Source organism: Spermophilus citellus, assembly GCF_964194105.1.
Source record: "Spermophilus citellus genome assembly, chromosome: 18".
Taxonomy (NCBI): domain Eukaryota; kingdom Metazoa; phylum Chordata; class Mammalia; order Rodentia; family Sciuridae; genus Spermophilus; species Spermophilus citellus.
The window spans coordinates 63,956,396-63,969,081 of NC_138200.1; the positions used below are offsets into that span (position 1 = coordinate 63,956,396).

General features: G+C 46.8%; 1 protein-coding gene across 1 annotated transcript in view; it reads left to right on the top strand.

The window, feature by feature from the left end:
* Window positions 1-299: 299 nt before the first annotated feature.
* Window positions 300-12,686, top strand: part of HSD17B2 (hydroxysteroid 17-beta dehydrogenase 2) — a gene marked incomplete at its 3' end in the record, with an annotated part of 66,619 nt that continues 54,232 nt past the window's right edge. The window contains exon 1 of the mRNA XM_081273733.1: window positions 300-652. Coding sequence (XP_081129859.1) covers window positions 388-652 — 265 coding nt within the window. The 5' untranslated portion in view covers window positions 300-387. The remainder of the gene's footprint in view (window positions 653-12,686) is intronic.

Genomic DNA, 12,686 nt, shown 5'->3' on the forward strand with positions numbered 1-12,686 from the left:
TATCCAACTAATCATCTTTCCAGAGGTGGAACCATCATTAAAATAATCAAATGTGCATGTTTGTCTCTGGGAGAGCGTGGTGTGTGTGTGTGTGTGTGTGTGTGTGTGTGTGTGTGTGTGTTTTGTGTGCACAGAAGGGCGGGAGGGGGGCCTGATCAAAGAGGAAGGGCCCTGGTATTTATATTGCAATGCACACGGATTTAAATTAGCCAGTGGGAATATGTGTCTGGGTGATTACACTTAATCCATGCTCATTCAAAGGGTGCTGGGCCTGTGTCCGCCCCCCTTCTCTCCTCTCCATTCATATAACCCCAGCTGCCTCCTGCTAGCCTTTGCCCACTAGGCTTGCTGTCCCTGAGTGCGTGAAAGTGCAGTGAGTCGTGGAGAATGAGCATGCCTTTCTCAGAGGCGGTGTGGCTGTGCCTGGCTGTCACTGCAGGTGTGGGAAGCATAGCTCTTTGCAAATACAAGAGCCCTGGGCAGCTGGGAAGCCAAGCGGTCTGCCTCGCAGCCCTCTGGGGAGGAATTTGCCTGCTCAGACTGTCCCTCTTCTGGATCTTGCTTCTTTTCTCCCTGTCATGTTTCCTCTTCTATATGCGCTCACCGAGCCAAGAGTTGTTACCTGTGGATCAAAAGGCCGTCCTGGTGACAGGTAAGTGGAGGCACTGCCTTCGCAGGACTTTGTCAAATTTGGCTTAAGTATAATATATTTGGCATGGACTAAATCAGAGCACAGGCCCAAGTGTTTTTCTTTCTTTCTTTCTTTTTTTCCTTTTTTCATATTTTTCTTGCTGCATTATAGTTACACATAATAGTAGGGTACATTTTGATATATTCATACAAGCATGTCATATAATTTGCTCCATTTCAATTTCCAGTACTTAGCCTTTCCCTTCCCTTGGTTGGTCCCCTTTCTCTACTTTATTGGTCTTCCTTCTGTTAATTTGCTGTATTTAAAATTGGTGCACTATAGACAGACATCAAAGTGGAATTCACTGGGGTATATTCATACATGCACATAATGTGCCAATTTTATCTGTGGTTCCCATATATTTTTGGTGCACTTTCTTCAGGAGGTGAACTGGAAGGGGCTGGTGGTAAGAGAGAAAGTGAAGGTGAAGTCACTTTACCAATATTTTTGTTAGTTTTTCAGGAATAAGAATTAATAAATTCAAAACTGCAATATTTCAGGTTTCCTTGCACTTGGACTTCTTTAGGTTCTGTGCCTGGTCTTCTTCCCTAGGAGAGCTTGCAGAGCCAGGCTCCCCTGTACCTTGCTGTGTCTCGGGGGACTCACCTGTGCAGGAGACTTTGAGGTTTGCCCTGCTGCTGTCAAGAACACTGCATCCTGTCTGAACTTTTCCTCTTTAAGTGTGTCATTAGACTGCTAATGCTATTTAATTAGACTAAGTTGGCAGTGTGTCCAGAAAGCTAGTTGCTCATTAGCAAAGCTGCCAGCTTTTCTCTTCTTTTGTGTTTTATTTCACTGCAAGTGTGAGACCAAATTAAATTCCTTTGACTTGTAAAACTGGCTTGTTTGGTCGCAAAGTTGTAGCTTGGATAGAGCTTTGTTTAGGATTACCCAGAGTTGTCCTAACCCAGGAAGTTCTGGCAAGATGCAGAAAGGCCATCAGCTGCAGAATCTCTGGGAGGTGCTGGGAGGATCACCCCCTCCTGTGCCCCGCTGGGGCGGAGGCCAGCATTGGTTGTGGTTAAAGACAGTCAGTGGGGTGACAGTCATTGAGAAACAGATTCTAAAGTGACGTTTTTTGTTTTGCTTTTTACTTTAACCCAATGACAAAATTCTCTCATGAAATGCAAGTTGGTTCTTGTTGGAGTTTTGAAGTGTAACAGAAGATGAGCTTCTTTAGATTAAGGGAAGAAAAGTCAAAAGTAGGCAATTCAGCTAATCCATGGGACATTTATCTACAGGACTCTGGTCTCACCAGGGGGTCTGTGTCTGGGAGGCTGTTGGGTCTTTCACTTTATCACTAGAATCTCAGATGGCCAATGGGTGGTGGGGGAGGGGGAGCTGGAGTACTGTTCTGTTCTATGTAGAATAGTGGGCACCCAAATAATTCCAGGTCAAATTCATTGTTTGTGCTTTTCCAATTGCATGGAAGAAGACAGAACAATTAAGCATGCTTCAAAACAACTAGCAATGCCATGGTTGCCACTCAAGGTGTGTCTTTCCTACAGGTCCAAACCTTCCTGGGGAATCCCATTTGGGATACCGCTTCCATGGTTCAAAAATGGAAAAATTTAATCTTACAACAAACTCAGGCCAACTTTAGGGCAACTGAGAAGATAGGAATCCACTCTTGCTTGCTTATCTTGTCAACATTTTTTCATCCTGTGCTTTAGAACACGTAGCACCATACTAATCTCATGAAACCCATACCCAATCTAGGAGCACATGACAGCCTTTGAAATTTTTGTATTCATTGTCCAGTAAAATAACTGAATCAATTAAGCACTTCAAGTCCCCTGACTAATTTCTAAATAAAATTCTCAGCAATTAGAAAATTTGGTATTAGGAAGAGAGCTAGCTGTGTGTATTTGCGGACCTGGAATGTCACAATCAGGTTCCTTATGGTTTTCAAGAAAGTTACAGTCTAAGTGTCATGCTAGAGAGGACTTGTACCCTTTGCACTAAATGAAGAAACTTCAAACAAATTCCTTTAGTTAGATAGAACTCATTTTAAAACCTGAGAAACCATCCTGAGTTGGGATCATCTTGTTTTCAAGCTGGCTTGTGTTGTAAGTTGGTCTGCATTTTGGTGGGATGGGGTGGCGGAAGATGTCACAGTGAACATAAAGAGGCTTAAGTATTCTTTTATGTGATAATTCAAATCTTGAAAATTCTCTTAAAGATATCATCTGGGGGCTGGGATGTTACTCAGCGGTGAAGTGCTTGTCCAGCACTTGTAAGACCATGGCTCGATCCCCAGCACAGCCCAAGAAACAAAACAAAACACACACACTTGAAATCGAGAAAGAACAGATGCCAAACAAAGTGGCCTGTTCAGCACAGTCTTATTTAAAATAGTGAAATATCAAAAGCAACCAAAATGGTGACAGTCTATCGCACATCCTCCCGATGTGACAACGTGCAGCTATTGATGTTGACAACCACGAGGACTGTGTTACAGCAATGGAGAACGGTCCAAGCTGCAGGAAAATACACCAAAGAGCCAAGTGTTTGAGCAAGAGGTGCCTGGGCGAAACGCCGCGGGAACAGCTGGGAGGAAGTAGTTTGTAAAGGGCAGAGAGCAGGGAGGCATAGTACCAAGAAAATAGTTTGTAAATGGTTAGAGTATTCAGATGTTTCCCCACCCCGGATTTCAGATTTCTCTAACCTCATCGTATGACTTGTATCATAAAAACGTTGAAGAGAGAGAACATTAAACTGGTCAAATTCATTTTAGTTTCTATTTAATTATCAACCCAGGTAAAGGACAATTATAAAGACAAGTTCAAAAAATCCCTTTTTCTCCCTTTGAGTCCTTTATTTTGTTTCCCTATGATGTTCAAAGCTCTTTCACTTCAGAGACAATATAATTATAGTAAGAAGAAGAAATAAGCCTGCGGAGAGTGTTTTGAATAGATTTGTCTCCAAGGTTCCTGGAACTACAATGGTCATTTGACTTTTTAGATGATGGTAACATTAACGAAGAGCGGAGCAGAGTGACTGCAAAAACATCTCAAGCACAGCATGGTCAGACAGGTGTGGGCAGAAGCCTCATCCACCTTGCCTTAGACTGCACTCCCCCAACCCTGCTCCCCAGGGAAAGGGCAAGAGGTGAGCTGCCTGGTGTGAAAGACTTTTTTTGGGGGGTGGTGATGGTGAGGTTTTTCTAAGGAAGATGGACAGGGACGGGGAAGATGCCAAGTGAGGCCTTCAGCCCAGGTGGGTGTGGGGCTCTGTGGGTTTCACATCAGAGCTACCCCATTAGGGTCAGGGAGTAGTCTCATCACATCTGCCAATCATTAGTTAAGGGCTGCCCATCGTGTGGCCCACCAGTCCCTGGGAGTGCCCACTTTGGCTCCCTGTGGCACTGGCAGCAGGCTCTTACATCCTGGGGCTGCTTGGGGAAAGGGAGCAGCAGGCTCTGGTGAAAGTGGCAGGGGCCTCAGGCATCATATGCTACACACCTGTTACTAGCTCTGTGGTCTTTGATACTCAATTTTGGGTTATTGGATTTCTGACCCACCTGTTCCCAAAGCCATCCTTTCGACCACCAGGGCTGTAGCCACAGTTGGTAGTAGACCGTGAGGCTACCGGAACATACACATTCAATCTGCAAGCAAACATTGAACACCCATCATGTGCACATGACTCTGCTTTGCCCAGAACTTGACAGTTGAACAGTGCAGGAGACGCATCCGAGGGATGATGAAAGAAGGGTATCATGGACAGGGATAGTGATGTTTGAAGAGGGTGACAGTTTCAGAGATGCTGTATGGTAAGCGTGACTTCAGAATGAGTTTGAGGGCAGTGAAGGTGGCTCGAGTAGAATGTCACTGACAGGTGGAAACACAGAAGTAGAAGTTGCTAGGTTTGGGGGTGGAGGCTGGAGAAGCAGGAGTGGTGCAGTGACGGTGGCTCCTAAGGGAAGGGTTGCTTAGGCACCTTGCTGTTAGGGAGGCAACGCGGGCCTGGGAGAGCCTAGAATCTTTATCAGATTATTTATGTTTGGCCGTGTTGGAGAATTGAACCCAGCGCCTTGCACATGTTGGGCACTTGAGCCACATCCCTCTTTTATCATGCAGTTTGAATTTAACCATCTCCAGGGAAGCATGGAAATGATTGTTACACTCAGGTCATTTTGAAAAAGCACCAGTGGTGATTTCACCGGGCATTGCGGATGAGGAGTTTTGATGGGGGGATATTCCCACGGGATGAAAATCCGTCCAACTGTATTGTAAGCTGCCTGAGGGCAGGGACGGGATCTCTTCTATGTCCACGGCCCCCTTCTCGGACTCGAGGCACAGTGGACTCAAGACGATGAGGATGAGTGAGCCATGTATAGTGAGTCATGCTGAAGAAATGTCCTCCCCCCCTTTTCTGGTCATTGGCTGGACACAATAGGACTGTCCCAATTTGCCCACGGGTTCAGCATTTATCTCTGCTGGCTCTTTTTGCTGGTGTCACCTGTACAGAAAGGGCAGTGTGACACGGCAGAGCTCTGGGGGGGCCCTATTGTTCTCCAGCCACCTAGTTGATGGCTTGCTCTGCACAGGGCTTTGTGTTACTTGGTTCTGAGTGGGCTCCTACTGACCCAGCATGTGGCCTGAGAGAGTGGGACAGCTGCTGAAGCTGCCCTCCAGGGTCACCAGAGCTTGACTCCGGCTCCAGCACTGCCCGACCCTATTTCCTCCAGGGCCTGTCCTGCTTTGCCTCCCAGGATACTGCATGTTCTTCCCTGTCCCTTTGCTCTTCCAGGTTGTCCCAGTTTCCCTGAGGGTGACCTCTAGGGCTCTGTCCTTTGTCCTGTTGTTTTGCTACATTCTCTACCATGTAGCAATGTCCCACCTGACTTTCTCACCTGTTGAGGACTGGAGTGTTCTTGGTTTGGTGCATCCAATGTCCTTATGAGCTCTTGACCCATTTCCAGGATTTTAGCCTGAGGCTTTAAACTTGGCTTCATGCTCTAGGACACTCTGACCACCTTTCCTCCTCCTTCTTTTCCTTTCCTTAACTTCTCTGGATCCCATCTTTCCTCTAGGCTGACTGTCCCATCTCCGGCCCCACCTTCCACTACTTAATGTCAGTCACTTGCTACAGGTTTCCACTACGTTTTTTTTTTTTTTTTTTTTTTTTTTTTTTTATGGTTCTGGGGATGGAATCTGGGGCCTTGTGCATGCTAAGCATGTGCGGTGTGGCCAAGTCACACTCCAGCTCCAACTTCACTTTTCGCTGATTTCTTCACAGGCTCATCTAACTCTGTCTCCCCTCCAGGTGCCAGCACTCCCTGTACCCCAATTCTCTGCATTGTCCTGTAGGTGCCACCTACACTTCTCTTACTGTCATATAGCCATCGTGTTTGCATGGAGGACTTCTGCTACCGTCTGTGTTCTGGTGATGCTCACATCTCTCTGTCTCGCCCAGACTTGTCTCCTGCTCTCTGGATGCTTATCCACAGCTTCCTGAAAGCCACCACCTGAAGGTCCCAGAGTCAACACGCCCCAGCCTGCACTCAAACTTTCTGCTGAGTCCTGCCATGTCTCTGCACTCTCTGCTCAGCCCATGGGTCCCTTGCTGACCCCTGCCCGCCCAAGTCCGAAGGTTCACAGTTGCCCGCTATTAATCCTCCTATTAATCCACCACTTGGAACTCGAGAGCCCCTTCTGCTCTCCTGTCCCATCCAACCAGTTGCTTGCTCATGCTTCGTGGCCTTTCGTTCCCTCTGGACTCTCTCTTCTCCTCTCAATCCCTACTGCCACTCCCTGTGTCCAAGGTCTTGTCACTTCTCATTTGAACTATTGTAATAGAGTCTTGGTTGTTCTTCTTTGCTTTGTCTTGGTCTCAAAAATTATCAAAGGGTATCTTGTTTACAGCCTCCTGGCCACGGCTGCCTGTCCTCTTGTTCATGTCAGTGTCTGGACCTCTGTTGCCCCACAGCTTTCATGCTTTATGCTCCTAAAGACGAACCCTTCCCAGGTGGCTCCTGTGCCCCACCCCTGCCTTCCTGATTTTGGTGTTCCATGCTGGGCCCTCGGGGTGGAGGCTTATGTTAGACCAGGGAGTGTTGATGTTTGTGTTAGGACATGGTAGGGTGAAGATTCTGAGCAAGACCAGTGCAACAACAAGGTGGACAGGCCAGTGAGTGGCTCAGCCAGTTCCAGGAGGAGATTGTGTCCTGTTTGGGTGATCTGGGGTCACATGGGGCTTCTGTCCATGCCCCATCATCACCAAGTGACAACCTCTTTTAACACAAGACCCACTACATATACTACTTTGGTGCCCCCTGGCCTGCCCTGACCCATGGCCATGCTCAGATCTTTCTCTGAATCAGCACTGCCAAATCCCCTGGACTGCGTGTCAAGGAAAGGATGTGTAAAAGACATGCCTCCATCGGAGAACAAATCCCAAGCTCAAGAAGAGGAGTTATTGTGGCTCTTTCATAGCATATTCTTTATGTCAGAGAACTCAAGGTCCAGGGACTGCATAGGATTCATTTCCATTTGAGCCAGTCAGTGCCCAACATGGCCTTTGAGGGAATGAAATCCAAGTTATTTGTTTATTTTTTTTATGGGACCAAGGTGCTGACAGGTGAATTGAAGTATCAGAGAGGGACGTGGGATTTGTTGAAACTTGTCTTTCAGAGTCTTCTGTGGCCAACAGAATCAAAGCAAACCTTGGCCTCACCAACAGGAGGACTGAAAACAAAACCCAAACTCTGCTATTTTCTTGAAACAAAGTCATAACACACATGCACCAGTGATCCTGGCTGCAGGTCCAGCCCCGTCCTTCACGGGGGAGGCAGTGGGGTTAGGAGAGTGCTTAGGAGAGTGATCTGGCAGCCAGCGCCTGCCTTGCCAATTAACAGCTTTCTGCCAGAAGAAAGTTAATTAACCTGCCTGAATCTCGGTGTCCTCACCTGTAAAATGGGGCAGTCCTGATATACCGATCCCATTGGGGTTGTCCCCAGGATAATGCACTTGAGCTGGCCACTCTTCTCAGAGGTCAGGGTGGGGATGCTGATGAGAGTCCCGAAGGAGGCTCCAGCTCTGGAAAGGGAAGAATGAGAGTATGGGGTTGCAGCGGACCGTGGGGTATGAGACTTGGGGGGGGGGGTCACTCAGGATACTCCCACCCAACACCCACACCTTTTCCCATTTGAAGTTTTAGAGAAGTCTCTAGAATAAACCACAGAAAGGCTGTGTCTAAACAACAGATAGTGACCTGAGAGGTCATCATAGGGGAATGTAAAACCCTGATGACCAGGAGAAATTTCCACTCAGTCACCATCAGGACACACCTGGCAGAAGATGGGGTCAAACACATTGACTTTTCCCTGCCCAGCCAAGACAGACTGCCTCAGACGGCCCCTGGCAGCGCCTGTCTGCCTCTGGCCTCACAGTTTCACCTGCCGCCCCCCTAGCTCCATTCCGAAGGTAGCATCAGTGTTTGAAGCTGTAAACCAGACACCCAGGGATGTCAACTGGTCCTGACACCCAGACGCTGGGGAGACGATGAAGGGTGGTGAGCCAGGAGGAGCGTAAGAAATACAACCTGCCTCCTGAGCAAGGTGAGTTTTTTTCTGTTCCCATAGCAACACAGGATAGAGACAGAACTGACTGCAGAAAATGGCAACTGATACCTCAATACTTGGCCTCAGTATCTAGGAGTGGGTACAGGGTGGCAAGTCCCACCCAAACTGGAGGATATGGCCCCTGACCACAGAAGGCAGCTGCTTCTCACCTCCCGCCAAGTATTGCCAGCTGGCTAGATTTTTTTTGTGATTCTTCATGAGAAGCAGGAAATTGTGGACTTCTGTGTGTAAAAATCTCCTATTTAAAAAAGGTGGTAATTATTTCCTTCTTATATTTAATCAATCCCATTGGTCCAACAAAACATATCCTCATGGCCAGATGTCAGGCTGCAAGCTCTGCGTTGCTTCCTTTAAATTCTTTAGAGAGGAGCAGGAAGAGAATGAAATCTTCTCTTGCTCCCAGGACTGCATATCTTTACATCACTTGATTCTCTTCCGGTAGAATCCATGGATTTGCTGTCAGGGCTTCTTTCTTCTTAGGCTTTACTGCAGACTCCTTCAAGGAAGGGTCATGGGAGAGTCAAGGTGTTCTTGAGCCAAACATTTCCCCCTGGATCCTGGGGGCTGAGGCTTCCACAGCCTCCCCCCACCACTGTGATGAGCTTGGTGTGGGCTTGTATTCTGCTTCCCAGGTGGGGTCTGGACATTGGCAATTGGCCCACCCTCCTTTTTATAGGCCAGTTGTGATCCTGAGGAGAGAAAATGGGGAGGAGGCAAGAACATCTCATTCTGCTACCGTGTGGTTTAAAAAAGCTCAGATGAACTTTATTTTAAACTGGCCAATTCCCAACACCAGAATATCCTCTTGGGGATCATTCCATTTAACGGAGTGAGGTTGTTTGAATAGCCCCAGTGACAGGGAGCTCACTGCCCATTGAGGGAAATCGTTCTATTTGTATACAATGAGAACAGTTGTAAACATCTTCCTTCTAATGAGCTGGTTCTTCCTGGGACTTAGTTCTGCCCTTGGAAATCACACAGCCTAAGTCAAATACTCCTTTGCCTGGCCATTCTTGAAGCATGTGAAGACGGACTGCATCCTACCATAGCCCAAATCTTCCTTGAACTAAATATTCTTCTTTTTCTCACCATTTCTTCCATGGCCCAGTTTTCAGAACTTTCACCATTCTCTTGGGTTTCTTCTGGTCCAACTCCTGTTTCTTGACTTCTCTGAGATGTTGACTCAGGGTTAATGTAGTGCCAGTGAGATGAATTAAATCAGAACTAAAGGGAGTTCTTCACTGGATGTCACTGCTTAGTTTGGTGGGGTAAATTCACGACTCCCATCTCCCCAGTGAGTCCTGCACTATGAGAAGGTGGGAGGAACAGGCAATGATCAGATGTCACCTTTGTTCTTAATTGACAGGACATTCCCTCTCAGGCTGGGCTGGAGGGTGCTGGAGAGGAGCAGGGTGTGCAGTTGTTTTGAATAACTGTCTGTGGATTGCCTGCTATGTACACTTGCCATACAGAGGGGGAAGAGACAGATAAGGACCTGTCCTCATGAAGCTGACTTCTAGTGGGCAAAGATGACACAAACAAACCAACGAACAGAGTAAAGAATTTTATTTCCAGCAGCCAAGACAAGGACACTGTTTTGTTTTTGGTTGGCTAGATTGATCACCACCTGCAAAATACATAATATAAAAAAGGAAAAGTGCAGTTAATGCCATTTGGATTGCCCAAACTGGGAAAAGGCAGCTAGTCTGTCTTCCCACCAATCCTACAGACACGACTTCAAATCACAGAAACAGAAGCCAGGAGGAAGACACATGCAGATGCCAGTAGGATGTGACAGTGAGAGAAGACACTGCAGTACAGTTTCTTTGGTGCCCATCTGGGTCAGGGAATCATTTCTCAGTTTCTGTTCTCAACATGAGGAAACTCTGGATCCAGAAAATCAGCTATCAGGAAATTTGCTTTTAATTTTGAAAGGACTCCGTTTCAATCTCAGCACCCCAAGGCCCTCCAGGCAAGGACAGTGGTGTCACCAAGACTTCCCTCGTATGGCGAAGAGCATTTTCCACATCAAACTCCCTTTAATTCTCCCAAAGAGCTTATAAGATATTTCTTAAAGCTTTAAATATACAAAAAGAAGAGCCAGTGGACACAATATGACCAATTCTCATACGCTAAAAGGACCATGATCAAGATGTCAATGAGATGATTTCTGTTATTAACTCCACGCAAAGAAGGAGACGTTGAGGATTTTCAGTTTACCTAACTAAGATCACGTAAGGAATAAGTAAGTGATAGTGTTGGGAGTCCACGTGCGCTGTACGCCATCTCTCTTTTAGCTCATGGAAATAAAATAAGCAGCGCAGTCAGGCAGAGGACAAGTGTGTAAAGCACTTCTGAGGGGACAGGATGGTGATGTCAAGGGCCTCAGGAATCTGGGCTTCTGCATTCAGACTTGGCTCCTGTAGCAACGCTGGTTTTCGGCAATGAAAAGAGAGGCTCCCCAGCAAGGCTCCCTTCAACAGCATCAGAGGACACTGAAGACCCAGCAGCTAGGTGAAGCATGTCCCCCTCCACTATTAGCAGTTCTCTAGGAGAAGCCACAAGTGCCCTGTGCGAGGAGCCTTCTCAGTACTCATCTGCCAATCACTGTTTTCCAATTATCCCCCCGCTGTGCTGTTGTGACTTTGGCTCCCTCTAGATCCCTATTTCAGAACCTACATGGCATGCTGTTGAGGTGAAGCTTCAGGAAGAGCTCGAGAAGGGAACTCTGCAGAGGAGGGCTTAAAAAGAAACAAGAACTCCCCAAAGGGCTTAGAATCCATGCCTTCCCAATTTTACCCATATTTATTGAGCACTCTGTGACAGGTACTGAGAATACAGTGGCAAATGGCAAGCATCCATTATATTTCATAAGCTTTTAATGCAGTGGGGGGATGGGGAAGAAACCAGGACATTACAAGGCAGTGTCACGTGTGACAATTCAGAGAAATGGGCAGAAGTGAGAGGAGGTAAGAGGAGGCTGGGCAGAGGCCATGAGTTGGGGGAGTAATCATCGGGTTGGAGGGACTTTATGATGGGAGAACCACAGGACTTGCTGCTCACTAGACCTAGCAGAGGAGAGACCCTCTGACCATTGCAGTTTCCCATCGCAACTCCCTCAATGCCTCATGTAATCCTTCTTTTGAACGTCTGGCTTGACGGGTGGACTGTAGCTCCATGAGAGGAGGCACTGACCCCTGTTGTGGATGGTGTCCAGGAAGGGATGCTCCAAGAAAGAAATGCAGAGAATGATTTTTACCACAAAGAGGAAGAGCAGTTCTTGAGAGAGCCAGAGGAAGGAGCTGACTTTGGAGAAAGGCAATGTCTTTTGTTTGAGGGGTGTTGGATTTGAAGGCCATCATTCTTCTATTCATATGGAGGTGTTCAGATGAAAATGGAGAAGTCAGACTAAAATTTAAGAAACAGCCCAGGACAGGAGATAAAATTAGGCTAGTATTCCACATGGGTAGGACCAAGAAAGCCCAGGAAGCTAAAAAGACATCTGAGCATAGAGTATAGACAGAGATTAGGACAAGGAACTGGGCAGTGGAGTCCACCTATGTTTATAGGATAGGAGGTGGAAGGTGGGATAGTGTTCCAAGGAAGAAGAAAGTTCCAAGGGAGAGAGTTATAAACAGCATCTGACTGGAAGCAGAGACTGATGGGATGAGAAGCTACTTCTGTATCCCACAACAGAATTGGTCTAGTGAAGGGTGTAGGAAGGAGGCCCAGTGCAAAGCTGGTGAGTAGAAGATGTTACTGGGCAATGCTGAAGTTTTGGAACACCAGTAGAAAAGGGAAGGAGCAAGGTGTAAATCAGCAGTAGGGAACAATAACACAGTAACATCAAAAGAAAAAATTTGGGGAAAGGGAGAAAATCTGGAGTGATGTGGAGGTCCAAAGAAAGGTATTATGGTTTGGAGATGAGGTATCCTGCAAAAAGCTCATGCTAGTCAATGTGGGAATGTCCAGAGGTGAAATGATCAGATTCTGAGAGCTGTAATAACCAGTGGGTTAGGCACATGATGGATTAATAATTTGAATGAATTACTGGCTGGTAACTATAGGTAGGTGTGATGTGGCTGGAGGAATTAAGTAACCAGGAGCATGCCCTTAGGGATTATATATCTTGTCCTTGGGTCCTCTGCTTCCTGGCTGCCATGAGCTGAGCTGCTTCCCTCTGCCATGCCATTCTGCGTAACTGTTCTGTCTTATCTTGGACCCAGAACAATGGTGTTGGCAGACCAGGAACTGAATTTCTGAAACTGTGAGTCCAAAATAAACTTTTCCTCTTTAAATTGTTCCTGTCAAATGTTTCAGTCGCAGTGTCAAAAAGTTGACTAACACAAAAGAACTCAACAAAGAAGACACTGACCACGGAAAAAAAGATTGTGATACTTAATGACA